The sequence below is a fragment of the Ranitomeya imitator genome, chromosome 4, assembly GCF_032444005.1.
Source record: "Ranitomeya imitator isolate aRanImi1 chromosome 4, aRanImi1.pri, whole genome shotgun sequence".
NCBI classification, from domain to species: Eukaryota; Metazoa; Chordata; class Amphibia; order Anura; family Dendrobatidae; genus Ranitomeya; species Ranitomeya imitator.
Window position 1 is genome coordinate 631,250,976 of NC_091285.1, and position 17,309 is coordinate 631,268,284.

At 42.2% G+C, this 17,309-nt stretch overlaps 1 protein-coding gene across 27 annotated transcripts in view; it reads left to right on the top strand.

Annotated features, from left to right (window-relative positions):
* The window catches only part of CAMK2B (calcium/calmodulin dependent protein kinase II beta), a 212,490-nt gene that overhangs the window by 177,239 nt on the left and 17,942 nt on the right, over window positions 1-17,309 (top strand). For 10 of the 27 annotated variants that reach the window (XM_069766728.1, XM_069766737.1, XM_069766729.1 and 7 more), the window contains 7 exons: window positions 3,776-3,870; window positions 3,979-4,101; window positions 4,241-4,324; window positions 4,409-4,451; window positions 6,649-6,723; window positions 12,409-12,446; window positions 15,658-15,729. In XM_069766728.1, the coding sequence (XP_069622829.1) occupies window positions 3,776-3,870; window positions 3,979-4,101; window positions 4,241-4,324; window positions 4,409-4,451; window positions 6,649-6,723; window positions 12,409-12,446; window positions 15,658-15,729 (530 nt within the window). Of the gene's footprint in view, window positions 1-3,775; window positions 3,871-3,978; window positions 4,102-4,240; window positions 4,325-4,408; window positions 4,452-6,648; window positions 6,727-12,405; window positions 12,447-15,657; window positions 15,730-17,309 lie in introns of all 27 variants that reach the window. The other 17 variants (XM_069766743.1, XM_069766734.1, XM_069766730.1 and 14 more) reach the window with 3 other exon arrangements.

The window sequence follows — 17,309 nt, forward strand, 5'->3', positions numbered from 1 at the left end:
ACACGTTGCAGTGACTGTGACATTATAATTCAGTAAGCCATATGGCGCGAACTGCGGGTGTCATTTACAATTCAACATGTGTTTGGTTCAGAATGTTTTCTTCTCATCTTTATGTTGTGTGCAGTACTAAAAATGCTCTATCTACAGTGGGGCAAAAAAGTATTTAGTCAGTCAGCAATAGTGCAAGTTCCACCACTTAAAAAGATGAGAGGCGTCTGTAATTTACATCATAGGTAGACCTCAACTATGGGAGACAAACTGAGAAAAAAAAATCCAGAAAATCACATTGTCTGTTTTTTTAACATTTTATTTGCATATTATGGTGGAAAATAAATATTTGGTCAGAAACAAAATTTCATCTCAATACTTTGTAATATATCCTTTGTTGGCAATGACAGAGGTCAAACGTTTTCTGTAAGTCTTCACAAGGTTGCCACACACTGTTGTTGGTATGTTGGCCCATTCCTCCATGCAGATCTCCTCTAGAGCAGTGATGTTTTTGGCTTTTCGCTTGGCAACACGGACTTTCAACTCCCTCCAAATGTTTTCTATAGGGTTGAGATCTGGAGACTGGCTAGGCCACTCCAGGACCTGTATCTACGTATCTATCTATCTATCTATCTATCTATCTATCTATCTATCTATCTATCTATCTATCTATCTATCTATCATCTATACATCTGTCTAATTATCTATCATCTATCTAACTATTATCTATCATCTATCTATCTGTCTATTATCTATCATCTCTCTATTATCTATCATCTATCTACTGTATCTATCTATCTATCTATCTATCTATCTATCTATCTATCTATCTATTATCTATCTATCATCTAACATCTATCTAACTATTATCTATCATCTATTATGTATCTATCATCTATCTAACTATTATTATCTATCTATCTATCATCTATCTATCTATCTATCTATCTATCTATCTATCTATCTATGTACAGTTGTGGCCAAAAGTATTAACACCCCTGCAATTCTGTCAGATAATACTCAGTTTCTTCCTGAAAATGATTGCAAACACAACTTTGTTATTATTATCTTCATTTAATTTGTCTTAAATGAAAAAACACAAAAAGAATTGTCCTAAAGCCAAATTGGATACACCAAACATAAAAAAGGGGCGGACATAAGTATTGGCACTGTTCGAAAAATCATGTAATGCTTCTCTAATTTGTGTAATTAACAGCACCTGTAACTTACCTGTGGCACCTAACAGGTGTTGGCAATAACTAAATCACACTTGCAGCCAGTTGACATGGATTAAAGTTGACTCAACCTCTGTCCTGTGACCTTGTGTGTACCACATTGAGCATGGAGAAAAGAAAGAAGACCAAAGAACTGTCTGAGGACTTGAGAAACCAAATTGTGAGGAAGTATGAGCAATCTCAAGGCTACAAGTCCATCTCCAAAGACCTGAATGTTCCTGTGTCTACCGTGCACAGTGTCATCAAGAAGTTTAAAGCCGATGGCACTGTGGCTAACCTCCCTAGATGTGGACGGAAAAGAAAAATTGACAAGAGATTTGAATGCAAGATTGTGCGGATGTTGGCTAAAGAACTTTGACTAACATCCAAACAAGTTCAAGCTGCCCTGCAGTCCGAGGGTACAACAATGTCAACTCGTACTATCCGTCGGCGTCTGAATGAAAAGGGACTGTATGGTAGGAGATGCAGGAAGACCCCACTTCTTACCCCGAGACATAAAAAAGCCAGGCTGGAGTTTGCCACAACTTACCTGAAAAAGCCTAAAACGTTTTGGAAGAATGTTCTCTGGTCAGATGAGACAAAAGTAGAGCTTTTTGGGTAAAGGCATCAACATAGAATTTACAGGAGAAAAAAAGAGGCATTCAAAGAAAAGAACACGGTCCCTACAGTCAAACATGGCGGAGGTTCCCTGATGTTTTGGGGTTGCTTTGCTGCCTCTGGCACTGGACTGCTTGACCGTGTGCATGATATTATGAAGTCTGAAGACTACCAACAAATTTTGCAGCATAATGTAGGGCCCAGTGTGAGAAAGCTGGTTCTCCCTCAGAGGTCATGGGTCTTCCAGCAGGACAATGACCCAAAACACACTTCAAAAAGCACTAGAAAATGGTTTGAGAGAAAGCACTGGAGACTTCTAAGGTGGCCAGCAATGAGTCCAGACCTGAATCCCATAGAACACCTGTGGAGAGATCTAAAAATGGCAGTTTGGAGAAGGCACCCTTCAAATATCAGGGACCTGGAGCAGTTTGCCAAAGAAGAATGGTCTAAAATTCCAGCAGAGCATTCTAAGAAACTCATTGATGGTTACCGGAAGCGGTTGGTCGCAGTTATTTTGGCTAAAGGTTGTGCAACCAAGTATTAGGCTGAGGGTGCCAATACTTTTGTCTGGCCCATTTTTGGAGTTTTGTGTGAAATGATCAATGTTTTGCTTTTTGCTTCATTCTCATTTGTGTTTTTTCATTCAATACAAAACAAATTAAATGAAGATAATACCAAAGAATTTGTGTTTGCAATCATTTTCAGGAAGAAACTGAGTATTATCTGACAGAATTGCAGGGGTGTCAATACTTTTGGCCACAACTGTATCTATCTGTCTATGATCTATCTATCTATCTATCTATCTATCTATCTATCTATCTATCTATCTATCTATCTATGTCATATGTATTGTAAGATAGCGCTTACCGCATGTGTTGGAGGACACTCGCTTGGCACTGGATTCAAGCACACAGGAACGGTTTTTCACACAAAACAGTCCATGCGGTTTATTAAAGTGTCATAAACCGGGTCACGCACAGTTCATTGTATATATTTTGTACGGCTTCAATTCACAGTTCACTAAACATGCTGGACCTCTCACTTCGTCCAGTTGTCATGGGTGACCGTACACCTAACAGTTCATATGGCAGATACACTTCTATGCCGTATCATATAGTATTTGATAATCCCCTTGTCCGGGGTTACCTTTCTGGAGCTCCTGCTCCACACGCTGACCTCCTGTCAGTCCTCTCTCTCTCAGGGAAGCTGCCTCACAGGGTTCACCAACTTGCCTGGCAGGCATACATCAGTTAGTCCAAAGCCACCGAAGGACGGTAGCTTTCCAACACAGACCGTCCAGGTCCACGGTCTCTAATTATCTCTCTATTTCTCTATCTATATCTATCTATCATCTATCTATGTCATATGTATCTATCTATGTATTATCTATTTATCTATCTATTATCTATATATCTACTATCTATCATCTATCAATTATCTATCTATCTAATTGGGACATTATAATTCAGTAAGCCATATGGAGCGAACTCCGGGTGTCATTTACACTTCAACATGTGTTTGGTTCAGAATGTTTTCTTCTCATCTGGATGTTGTGAGCAGTACTAAAAGTGCTCTATCTATCTATCTATCTATCTATCTATCTATCTATCTATCTATCTATCTATCTATCTATCTATCTAACTATCTATCTATCTAACTACCTATCGGTCACCTGTTGACACAAAGCAAATGGAGAGCAAGGGATGGGAAAGGGACTATGAGGATGTGGGATGGGGCTACAGAAGTGCATGGCAAAATATCATAACCTATCCTTGGATGTCAGTAATGATAGACTGATCCACCTGTACCTGACATAAACCAAGAATACCGCTGAAGTGACCATTTTGTTCCCCTCTTGACCCCTCAGACTGGATCTGACTATATCATTAGCTTTCTTAAGTTAGAAGAGCTCTGGATAATACCATGTTTTGGTTTTTTTTTTAATCTCTGAACAGGTGTTATCCTGTATATTCTTTTGGTTGGATATCCTCCATTTTGGGATGAAGATCAGCACAAACTCTACCAGCAAATTAAAGCTGGAGCGTACGATGTGAGTGGACAACCCGTCCTCGCGTATCTCGTACAATACTCTATAGGGTAAACCTGCGGTATATAATGTGAGAATATGTAGTCAGGCCTTATACGTCTCTCCCTCTAGTTCCCTTCTCCGGAGTGGGACACGGTGACACCCGAGGCTAAGAATCTCATTAACCAGATGTTGACCATTAACCCTGCCAAGCGTATAACCGCACACGAAGCTCTCAAGCACCCATGGGTCTGTGTAAGTGATGCCATTTTGTGCTGACTTTCTGCTATGATTAGGATTGTATTTATGGATTTTAAATATCTTCTAGTGGAACTGTCTCAGCAAAGTTTTGCAGGGATATCTTTTGATTCTGGCTTCATTTCCCTCTACATAGCAACGCTCGACCGTGGCCTCAATGATGCACAGACAAGAAACTGTGGAGTGCCTCAAGAAGTTCAATGCCCGCCGAAAGCTGAAGGTGAGTATCAACTCTATTACACAGGTTTGTAGGCTCCTGCGTCTTCACAGCCAATACATTAATTCTCATTATGTACGTCCATAGGGGGCTATCCTAACTACAATGTTGGCAACAAGGAACTTTTCTGGTAAGCGATTGATCATCGAGACAAAGAATAAGTATTTGTGCCATAGAATTAATATGGATTGGATACCAATGTAATACCCCCACAATGTAATTCCCCCATTACTGAAGATCGTTCTCTGGTATAACCAGTGCAATGCTCTGCAGATGACATGTTAATTCTACACTATACCCAGTGTTATATACTGCAGAGCCCATTCTGATATAACCAAAGCTATATGAGCCCATTCTATTATAACTAGACCTATATGGTCTCATTTTTATATAACCAGTGCTAAATGAGCACCTTCTAATATAACCAGAGCTATATGAGCCCATTCTGATATAACCAGAGCTATATAAGCCCATTCTGATATAACCAGAGCTATATAAGCCCATTCTGATATAACCAGAGCTATATGAGCCCACTCTGATATAACCAGAGCTATATAAGCCCATTCTGATATAACCAGAGCTATATAAGCCTATTCTGATATAACCAGAGCTATATAAGCCCATTCTGATATAACCAGAGCTATATGAGCCCACTCTGATATAACCAGAGCTATATAAGCCTATTCTGATATAACCAGAGCTATATAAGCCCATTCTGATATAACCAGAGCTATATGAGCTCACTCTGATATAACCAGAGCTACCTGAGCCCAGTCTATTATAACCAGAGCTATATGAGTCCATTATGACATAACCAGTACTATATGAGCCCTTTCCTATATAACCAGTACTATATGAGCCCATTATGATATAACCAGAGCTATATGAGCCCATTTCTATATAACAAGTGCTATATGAGTCTATTCTGATATGGCCAGCACTATATGGGTCCATTCTGATATAACCTGCACTATATGGGCCAATTTTGATATACCCAGTACTATATGAGCCCATTCTGATATAACCAGTAATATATGAGCCCATTCTGATATAATCAGAGCTAATAAGCCCATTCTGATATAACCAGAGCTATATGAGCCCACTCTGATATAACCAGAGCTGTATGAACCCATTCTGATATAACCAGAGTTATATGATCCCATTTTATATACCCAGAGCTATATGAGGCCGTTATGATATAACCAGTACTATATGAGCCCATTCCTATATAACCAGTGCTATATGAGCCCATTATGATTTAACCAGTACTACAAGGGCCCATTTTTATATAAGCAGTACTATGTGGGCCCATTCCTATATAACCAGTGCTACATGAGCCCATTATGATATAACAAGTGCTATATGAGCCCATTCTGATATAGCCAGCACTATATGGGCCCATTCTGAGATAACCAGTACTATATGGGTCAATTCTGATACAACCAGTGCTATATGAGCCCATTCTGATATAACCAGTACTATATGGGCCCATTCTGAGATAGCCAGTACTACATGGGTCAATTCTGATATAACCAGTACTATATGAGCCCATTCTGATATAACCAGTACTATATGGGCCCATTCTGATATAACCAGTACCATATGGGCCAATTCTGATATAACCAGTGCTATATGAGCCCATTTCTATATAACCAGTTCTATATGAGCCTATCCTGATGCAGCCAGTGCTGTATAGAGCAGAGCCCAATCTTGAAATTACCTATTCACTGAAGTTATTGCTGGAGCAATTTGATATGTGCTGCCTGGTCCAGCGTCCAGTTCGATCATCCACAACAGCCTCGGCCCAGCTTCTGGCGCTCCTCGAGCACTTACTAGTCATTATGTCGTGAGTCCTACTAAGCACCAAAGATGCAGAGCAGAAGTAAAGACCAGCAGCCATGGAGGACTGGACTGAACGCCAGTCCAGGGCAGCCCTAATCAAATTGCTCATCTGTAACTGGACATAATGCGCTGATCTCTCTGCTGTACTCTTTTTTTTTTTTTCTTCATTCTGCCTTACTCTACTTACTTCATCTCTCCTCTTCCTCCCTCTCCTCCCTATCCCACATCTCCACATACCCACACTCCTCACCTCTCCTTGGTGGTCCGTTCACTCTTCCTCTTCTCTTGGCTGTCTGTACCCATGTGTTGCACTCTCCTTCCTCTACCATCCTTCCTGCACCATTACTTCATGTGATGTCTGACTTTCCCTTTCGCCTGTTCACCACAACGGCCCTCCGGTAACCTGTTACCGAACCGCTCACTATTCTCCATTCTCAACAATCCTGCCCCGTCCTCTTTTTCTCTGATCTCTGTCATCCTCGCAGTGGGCAGACAGACCACAGCTCCTGCCACAATCACCACCGCCGCCACTAGTACAGCCCTGGGGTTGGTGGAACAAGGTAGTAGTGTCTTATGGCACGTGCCCTTATCCCCCACACCTGCCCCTTCTTTCCCCCCTGAGAAGTGACTGCATGTGGCTGCTTTTTTCCTAGCTGCCTGCTTGATTGGGTTATTACAAAGAGACTTAGATGGAAGAAGCCCATTAAAGCTGGGTTTGCACATTGCTATATGGAGCGGATTTTACAAAACTGAAATCCGCAGCGTTTCTGCATCAAGAACCCGGACATATTTTCCTCACTAATTCAATGGATTTAATATGAATAAAAGGTTCAGAAAATCAATGCCAGCACATTAATATTCGCCTTAGAATTTAGGGTCCTTATTGAAAAGAATAAATACATTCTGCACTATAAAAGTACATTTCCGCAATTGAATATGCCACAAAAATCAATTTACACTAAGAATTTCCACTAAAACCCCCCCACAGCAAATAGATGAGATGAAATTAAAACTCATCTAATTTTCTGCCACTTTCGGAATCTGTGGATTTTATGTGCAGGAAAATCCGTGTGTAAAATCCGCACCTAATGCACAATGTGTGAACCCAGAATTAGGGACCAAGATGTAGTAGAAGATTACACCTGAGAATAGTAAAGTGGGTATTGACGTGAATAGTGAGCCAAGGTTGGGAGACTGCAAAAATTATTATTATTATTTTTATTTTTTGCAATTTCCGATTCAAGAATCAGTACATTTTTTGGCCATGACCAAATGGCAGCCAATGTGTGCCATGTATATCCGACCCTGAGTTTGTATACATTTCTCCTACTATGTCCCGGTGTTTGTCTGTGCCGAGTTCAGGATATGTAGACAGTATACGGTATATGGGCTCCTATCTGGGTGACCCCTGCAGATGCTGCATGTAGTGTGTATGTACATGTGCCATGGTGCATGCTTGGATGCTTGGGCATGTCCTGTGCATGGCGCGTGCCGAGAAGGTACCTACAGCCGCAGTCTGACAGTGTACATGGCACTCAGGATATAACAAGCTCACTGTGCTCTTTACATGTACTGTGCATGTGTGTATATGTTGTAGATGAGTGTCACTGTGAATAAAGCTAATATTAGAGTAAGCAAGGGGTTAATGTCTTCAGGCCTGCCACGAGAGGTGGTGAGTTCTCCATCAATGGAAGTCTTCAAACAGAGGCTGGACAGACATCTGTCTGAGATGGGTTAGTGACTCCTGCATTGAGCAGGGGGTTGGACACGATGACCCTGGAGGTCCCTTCCAACTCTAACATTATAGGATTCTATGATTCTAAATCTTTCACAGAACACAGATATCACTCGTACCTGTGGGGCTGTTCACATGTTCATGACTTTTTGAGGTCTCTGAAAAATTGCGGAGACATGTCCAATATCCTCTCCTGTTTTTGGCTTATAAATACTGAGGTAAAATACTGAACGTGTGAACGTAGCCTAAGACTGTATATTTTCATAAAAAACATAGCGGCCAATTCCTGAAGATTGGATTTTGCATGCCAGCCTTGATGCAGAGTTCACTAGAGAGGTGCTCGGCCCCAAATGAATATGGTGCATCTTTTACTGGCTGTGCACCAGAGACGGAAATGTTACTCTGTGACCGGGGTATATTTCTGCTGTATTTTATGCCACTTTTTCTACATAAATTATAATTAGGTTATGGGCAATGTCACATCCTGCTTAGCTCCATCAATTTCAAATCATTTATTAGAGCTAAGTAGTGATGAGTGAATATACTCGTTACTCGAGATTTCTCGACCATGCTCGGGTGACCTCCGAGTATTTTTTAGTGCTCGGAGATTTAGTTTTTCTTGCCGCAGCTGAATGATTTACATCTGATAGCCACCATAAGTACATGTGGGGATTGCCTGGTTGCTAGGGAATCCCCACATGTACTTATGCTGGCTAACGGATGTCAATCATTCAGCTGCGGTAAGAAAAAGTAAATCTCCGAGCACTAAAAAATACTCGGAGGACCCAGAGCGTGCTCGGGAAATCTCGAGTAATGAGTATATTCGCTCATCACTAGAGCTAAGGTAAAAATGCCAAACGGCACAAAAAATTTGCGCATCTACATGTTGCGCAAAATTTGCAAAAATTTCATAACAGTTTCGTGGCACAAACTATTTGATGATTCGGGTCCATCCTTTTAAAAATCAGCCAGTCAAGATAGAAGAGTCCGGGCACCAGCATAACAGTCCACGGGGTGGCTCTCCTAGCTTCTCCCCTCTTGGCTTGCCTTGATTAGGAGGTCTTTAGAGAGTGACCTGTGAGTCAAGCCGAGCAAAATCAGTTGGACCCTACTAGCTATGGCACCTCCCATATAAAGGCGACTGTCTATGATGAGATAGATCCTCCAAAGTATAAAGGTTCCCGTACAAGCAAGATAAAAGTCATATTACCCATTTTTTCTGGTCCCTTACATCAGCTCTTCTGAGAACGCAAGTGTTTTTAGAAAAAGGTGGAGAGGGGAGTAAGCCACTTGGCAAACAAAAGGACAGGAAGAGGTAATTCAACCTTCCCGATCCCTAGATGGTTGTCCGATCCCCGGTACAGGACATTACTCTAATTTCTATGGAGGCCTTTCCGGCACAGGACGCTGTCCTTCCAGAGCTACCTTTGTAGTATAATAGTCCACCATTTCCGTTTTACAGCCTATTTACACCGTTATATGGTTGTGAATCTAATATTTTGTGGTTTGTTTGTTTTTTTACCGTCAATGCTAACAGGTATATATGTAAATTGGTGCCCATATATATGTATGCAGCGTATGATGTCCAGGCCTCTTAGGAGTCGCAGGCAGGTTCCATACATCTAACCCAAGGGCAGTGGATGTGAGTGTTGTGGTTTGGATGGTGTCTCAGTGGTTGGGCATGTGTTGGATGTCCTGTCTTGCCGGCCTGCCGATGCCCGAATTTTGCACAAATTTGGCAATTAAAGTGCCCACCCTGTGTATATTACGTCTTTGTACCTTTTCCTCTTCCCCCTGTCTTTTTCTCACCGTTTCACAATTTATCTTTTTCTCTTTCTTTCTCCCCCTTTGTTTCACTGTCTTATATCTGGCGTCCTACTTTTACCCTCTCTTACGTTCTCTCGGCTCTCATCCCCACCTCTGTCTTTCTCCTGTGTATTCTTCCGTTCCTTTTTTATTTCTTGCAAGGTAAGTTCTAGTACTTTGGTTCCCATTTTATAATGGCTGTCATTAATTTTACACTGCGGAAATGTATATTCTGCTTTTTCCACATTGTGTCTGAAAAGGATAGATTCTGCAGTCAGGGGCACCAGGCACAAGCAGGACATGTCTGTAGTCTTCCTATTTGCCTTCTTTTGGAGTTTCTGACCTAAACGCAACCTCTCCAAATTCATTACTAACATTAGGTAAAATGGTGCCAATATCATTAGCTATGAAATAAAATAAGTTACAAAATCAGGACACCATGAAGTCAATGGCGTGCTACAATACAAGTAGTAGACCTTCGTAGTGCCACAGTCCACAACAAGTAGTAGACCTTCGTAGTGCCACTCACTAATGCCACAGTCCACAAACCTACTGATCTATGGCACAATGGTAGTTCTCCAGCAGTAAAAGTGGGCAAGTATGGCAGAAATAGGAGAGCAAGGTCAGATTTGTATATGATGATTATCTAGAACCTTAAAAGAAGTTTAATATTGGGGTCTTCTGATTTGGCACAGGGGACCCCTCAGGCATCATGTCCTTGATGGGTTTCCTACCTTTGCACACCTATAGCTATGCCATGCAAACTACACAAAGAGACAGCTGACATTAAACTTGTCAACTCACCTGGATCTTTCGGAAGACTTGCATAAAAAAGAGAGACCTCTCAAACTTCTGGAAAAGTTGGCAAGTTTTCAAAGCGCTGTCGGACCTCTCTATACCACCTGGAAAACCAATATTTCGAAAAGGCTTCTTGTGCTTGATGCTGGAATGCTCCATCATCAGACTGAGTCCCGGCATCCAATCAAGGGGGTGTAGAGGATGGATGACCTTTAAAAGGGGGCTTAGCTACAGGTAAAAATGAGCCCATTGAGTCCTCCTTGTCCTCCAGCAGCAAAATTAGGTAAGTATAGCAGAACCAGAAAGGAGTGGTCAGAATTGTATATTTGCAGTGACGTGTGTAGGAAGAAGTGCCCGTGCTACCCTTCTCCTGTCACCATTTTTGGAGATTATGCACAAAGACAGATATAATATAATACCCTGACACTGAGTGAGGTGCACACGTCTAGCCGTCATGTGAACTCATGTATGCAAACCGCATACTTGTCATGCGCCCGGTGTCGGGGAATAGCCACAGCGCTCAGTGAGTGATGTGAGGATTCATAAGTCTGCAGTCACATAGAGTGACTACAGACTTGTATCCAATGCGGTACAACCATTTTAAACTAAAACTGGATCCATTACAAACAGAGCCCATTTTGGGTCCTATTTTGCATCTGTTTATGTTCCATTTGCAATGGATTCCTTTTTAGTAGAGGTGTCTCTGTATACATCTAGTATTCTCGAGCCAACTTGGTACTTAAAAAATGGATTAGTTGAGAGATGACATAACAGATAATAATCCGTTATGATCCGTTTTCCATAGACTAGTTACTATCCATATTTTTGGCTGAACAAAAAAGTTCTGCAGACTCCGTTTTTTTATCTAGCTAAACATCGGATTGTGGTCCGACAGAAGACATTTTAGGATATTTCTGCTCCCATTCAAATAAATGGATCCCGCGCTGGATCATTTTATTTCCGTTTTTTCTTTGTCATCCCAAAACGGATCTAAAAATAGAAATAACTACTAAGTATATGAACATGGCCATAGACTATGCTGTCAATATCAAATTAGTTCCGTTGTTAATAGTTGTCCCAATTTAAAGTGGTTGACCATGTTTGGGTCGCAGATCTGGAGACACTCTATGTGACTGCACACTGACGCAGTGTGCACGCAGTCAGGATTCTCCGGTGCCGATGCTAGAAGTAGCCAATCATGTGATCGCAGGTATGCGATTTGCATATTTCCAGCCACATTCCGACTAGATGGAGTTCACTTGTATTGAGCAATGCCACACCATGTCTAGTTAGCATCTGTATAAATGCAAATTGCATACTTGCGGTCATGTGCCCCACTGCTCCTGGCACCGGAACTGGAGAATCCTGACAGTGTGCACACTACATATTGTAAGAATTCACAAGCGAGCAGTCGTATAAAGTGAATGAATACTTGTGCCCAAACCCTGGACAATACTTTTAAGGCAGATGCTGTATGAGAAAAGGGGCCAGGGCTTCATTCTAGGCGTCATCAAGACGCTCAGCGGCCACTAGGACTGGGGTATCGAGGTTCACAATCTAAGTGTAGCGTATTGACCTTGGTTGTTCCTGGTAATCCTGTGTTCATTGATAGCGGCACCACCAATGCTCCATGGTCACATCTATAACCCTCTTCGTTCCTGCCCATTTATCCGCTAGTAGTCCCAGAAGTTTGAACTTTATGGAATCTGAACACTTAAAAAATATTAATTTTGGGAAATTATTTGTAGTGCACAAAGAAAACAATTTCTAGACATATAGCCAAGAGATGATATATAATACTGGGTAGTGAATAAAGCAGGTATTCGTTGGCCATGTGTATTGGGTCATGGAGCGTATTACATTGCTGACCTTATTCTCTCTGTCTCTCTTGGACCCTTTGCAGCAGCTAAGAGTTTGTTGAATAAGAAGACGGATGTTGGAAAGGTAATGTATACATGTATAATCATAGTAAGACATTCTAGAACTTTTCTCTGTTAACGTTCCTGACGTGCGCTGACATGAGTTGGGGCTGCTCTTACGGACATATAGTTCGGAATGTAAAGTACAGACTGGCTGGTGGCTCTCCCAACCTGAGCGCAACTGCTTCATTTATGTCTATGCATCTGTCATGCTCGGGAGAGCCACCAGCCAGTCCGTGCATTACGTTACGATCTCAGTCCAATTAATCCGACCACTGATCTATTAATCAAGGGGGTTTACTTGTGAACAACATTTATCAACTAGAGCTACATTTAAAATGTATCAACGAAATCTATGGTCAGTGTATGATCACTGGAGAACCGATCACTGGGGATCCCCACTAAGTCCCCTGGGTGAATCAACTGGGTGTGCCACCAGTGAAACCGTCAGTGTTTTTGTATTTTTTGTCATGTTTTACATATGTAAAATTTTGCTACCATACACGGTAAGTTTATCAATACTGACTAATTTTTGGACAGTCCAAAAATACGCCAGATTTATCAAAGTTGTTCTTGCTGTTTAATCTTAAAGGAGTTGTCCCCTTTTAAAAAAATGTTCATTCGTTGTTATAAAATAGCAAACCACTCTTTACTCACTGTCTCTGTGTCCAGCGCTCAGTCTCTGGCGCTGATCCCAGTATTGGCTGATATTGACTAGTCAACAGCACAGCAGCCATTCAGTAGGTTCCGGACCTTTGTCAATGTAAACAGGTTTCCCCTTTAAGCTAACTGTCTGGCTGCTGCACTGTCGACGTGATATCAGCGCCACACAGGGAGCAGCATCAGAGACTCAGTGCTGGACCCGGGGACGGTGAGTAAAGAGCAGTTTGTTATGAAACTGCAGCAGGAAAAAAGATTTTCAGTAAACCCCTTTAAGAATATGGAGTCTAAGTTTGCAGCACCCATTAATTGTCCAACCTATTTGTGCAGAAATTTGCACCAAAATCTTGATGCACTGATGTTGCAAGTCAGGCAGTGCACTTTTCCTGCTAAACCCCCCACCTCTCAATTGGGTCACGCCCCCTTGTCGGACAAGGCACAAAGTGCCTTAATGTCTTAGACACATGACTAATACGAAGCAAGTCATGAAATACAGTTTTTGGCACAAATTACGTCGGAATTCTGGCACATTAGGCTTGATGAATATGTCCCATAGTGTCCAAACAAGCGTAGTAAAATCTCATTCACATGATAGATCCAAAAATATGAGGTTATTTCTTCATTATCGCTAATAGGCACAGTTCAAGAGCAATAAAATGATAGGTATGTTTGTGGATTCAGAGAAAATACAAGAATTTCTTTTTTTTTCAATTCGTGCTTCCTGTTCTTTACCTTGGACTTTTCAGGAGTCTCATTATCAACAGAGGCAGGATTACATTAACAGATAACACCTCTATACGCAGCTGATAACACAGGTTCCAACCAATCACAATACGCGTGATATTTAAAAAAAAAAAAACATTCCGGGAAAAAAAAAATTACAAAAAATGTTTAGGCCATACATGTAACATGAAAAAGCCTGATTTAAACACCATGTCCCTGATTCATCAAAGCAATTATGCCAGAATTCTGGTATAAATAGCTTTGCAAAGTCTCAAAATTTTGCACCTTTTGACATTTTGAGGGTGTGACGCCACAGCTTGTCTAATTTATGATGAGCTATGTTCCTTAGTTCAGAAATCTTACTCCAGTCCACGAAGTTTGTGGTGTCCTGCAAGGAGGCACACACCACTTGTCAGACTCTCCTGATTCATTAAGATGTGTGTGCTTCTTAAAGGGAATCTGTCAGCAGCTTTTTGCTAAGTAACCTGAGATCAGCAAGATGTAGGAGCAGAAACCCTGATACCCGTGATGTGTCACTTACTTGGCTGTGTTTTACTGTTTCAGTTAGATCAGTGTTATACTAACAAGAGATTATCACTACAGGACTAGGTGTCTGGAGCCTCCTAGTCAAGTTGTTCTGTATAACCACGCCCCCACTACTGATAAGCAGCCAATCAGTGGTGTGGGTGGGGTTATGCATTCAAGCTCTGCTAGATCTGCAGTAGAGAAAAGCATGATTGTATCAAATCTGCTATACCCAGTAAACTAAGTAATATATCACTGGACTCAGAGTCTCTGTTCTTACATCATGCTGCTGTCAGATTACATAGCAAAACCTGCTGACAGATTCCCTTTAATGAATCAGGGACATCTGCCTCCAACCCGCCCCCTCATGAAGACTGGTGAATCAGGGCCTATGTCTTTTTCTGATGACACATTCCTTACCTGTGAGATAAGTGCTGTCATAGGTTTTATTTAGTAACTTCTCGCTTCCCCCAGATCATAATTACGTTGCAGTAATGGGCGATCTGAGCAGAACGTTGCGGTAGAGCAGAGAGCATATTATAGCACTTACCATGTGGATGAGATTTTACCTTTCTTATCTACACGCTGTGAACATTTTTTAAATCCGAAGCCGAATTAGTTACATATTCAAGCCTCCGCTGCTCCAGAGTCACGACGCGATTTCATTGTATCAATCCTTAATGTGACCACTGCAGCCAATCACTGTTTTCAGCTGTCATGTTAGAATGCAGGAGCAAATCTGTTACCCTATTATTTTAGCACCTCTCTCACCAACAACATCGATCACCTATCCACTAGGCATGTGATAAATGTATGTATCTCTGAAACCCTACCTTTCCTAAGAAAGGGGGCTCCGTGCCCCTATGTGTAGAATGAGGTGATGCACATGTGTAACCACCAATTCATTCCCTTCTTGGGGTCTATGGCAACGGTAGTGCGTGTACAGGACCACTGCTGGTGGTCACATATTCGCACCACTGCTACAGTCACAAGGGAGACATAGGACCTCCATTCCCAGGGGTTCCACCCCCACCTATCATACATTATCACCTATTTTGTGGATTGGTGTTATCCTAAATTAGTAAAATAACCCCTTTAAGCCGTAAGTGTTAACCAGGTTCACCAATCGTCCATAAATCGGTGGATGGTTGATAAAATGGGGTAGGCCATGGAGCATTTTACCATCTTCACCATGTTCGCCATGTACTCGGAAGACCTTTACCCTCGCAGTGTTTGCCCCCGTTACTGATTGGGACACTGGTCGATAGCTGGTGTGTTATAAAATGTTTTGTACATGTAATTCTCTCTCTGTATCTCTCCATCTCAAGCCCCAGACAAACAGCACCAAGAACAGCGCTGGAGTGACCAGTCCGAAGGGCCCCATTCCTCCAGCTGCCCTGGTATGAGCACAGGGAAGGGCCGGAGCAGGACTTTGTGTATTTGTGACATTGTGGGGAACACAACCGGAGGGGGGCGGTGGACAGAGGGCACATTGAGACGTCTGGTCCTCGTGTATGTGGAGAAAACACTTCTTGCTGTCCTTTTCCTCAGGAAAGTTTGTTTTGTGTCTGTGGTTGGGAGACGTCTGTGGTCTGTCTCCGGAAGGTGTCTCTGTGGGGTCCTGGACTTCTGTTGTACTCTGTCTGTGGCTCAGAAGTTTGTGGTCTGTCTCTGGATTGGGAAGTCTGTCATCTGTCTGTGGTGTAGATTAGTAGTCTGTTATCTTTCTGTGGGGTAGTTAGAGGTCTGTGATTTGTCCAGTAGTCTTTGCCTGTCTTTTCACTCCTCCATTTTTTTCAGTTCTCCGGACCCGCCATCTCTTTTCCAGCCCTCACCTCTGTGTCCCCCCGGCTCAGGCTGGGTTTATATGAAGCGAATTTAGTTCATTTAGTTCCAATCAGACGGATATCCTGATTAGTAATTAATCAGGACCTAGATCTGAGCTTGAAATTTGTATATAGAGATTATTTGTGGCCATATACAGCACATAAAGTAATTTTCGGCCAAGCACCCGTTTAGGTACATAGCTGCGTCGTCGGCCCACCCTGTACACATGGATTAGCTTAAAGATGTTGCCCAGAAAAAAACAAGTTATCGCCAATACCTGGGATAGGTGATAACCTGCTGATCGGTGAGGGTCCGACGACCGGGAACCGTATCAATCGGTAAAACAGGGAATTTTTATCCTTGATGGGGAACATTTCTCCACATTACATTACAAAATGGAGCAGCAGATCTGATGCCCGACCACCACTCCATTCATTCTCTATAGGGCTTCTGGAAATAAGCCGAGTGCGGTGCTCAGCAGCTCAATAGGGAGCGGTGGTCAATAGTGATGAGCGCAAGTACTCGTTACGCCAGTTTGCCTAGGGTGCTTAGGTATGCACCGAGGATCACGGGTGCTCGAGTGACATGTTTGAGTCCCTGTGGCCACATGTTTCGCAGATGCTAGACAGTCACAAAAAATTGCGGGAATTGCCCGTGTTTGTCAGGCAATCTCCACATGTTTTGTGGCTGTCCACCAGCTGCGAACATGTCATACATGTCAACCCCTTTAATTGAGCCTGCATTTTTATTAAAATGGGAAGAGGGAGACACTTCCGACATGAACCTACTTCTGAAAACAATACTGGACGCTTGTTTCTCCAAACATCTGCCATTAATGTACAGTCGGAGCGCACCCACACAGAACAGATGGTCGGCAGATACACAATAAGGCCACGTTCACACAGTCAGTATTTGGTCAGTATTTTACCTCAGTATTTGTAAGCCAAAACCAGGAGTGGGTCATAAATGCAGAAGTGGTGACGTGTTTCTATTATACTTTTCCTATGATTGTTCCGGATTTTGACTGACAAATACTGACATAAAATCCTGACCAAATACTGAACATGTGAATGAGGCTTGTTAACGACACTCTGATCTGAGTGTCTGCTCAGTGTGATCCCATTCTCTCCGATGAGAGAATTGTAGCAGAAGT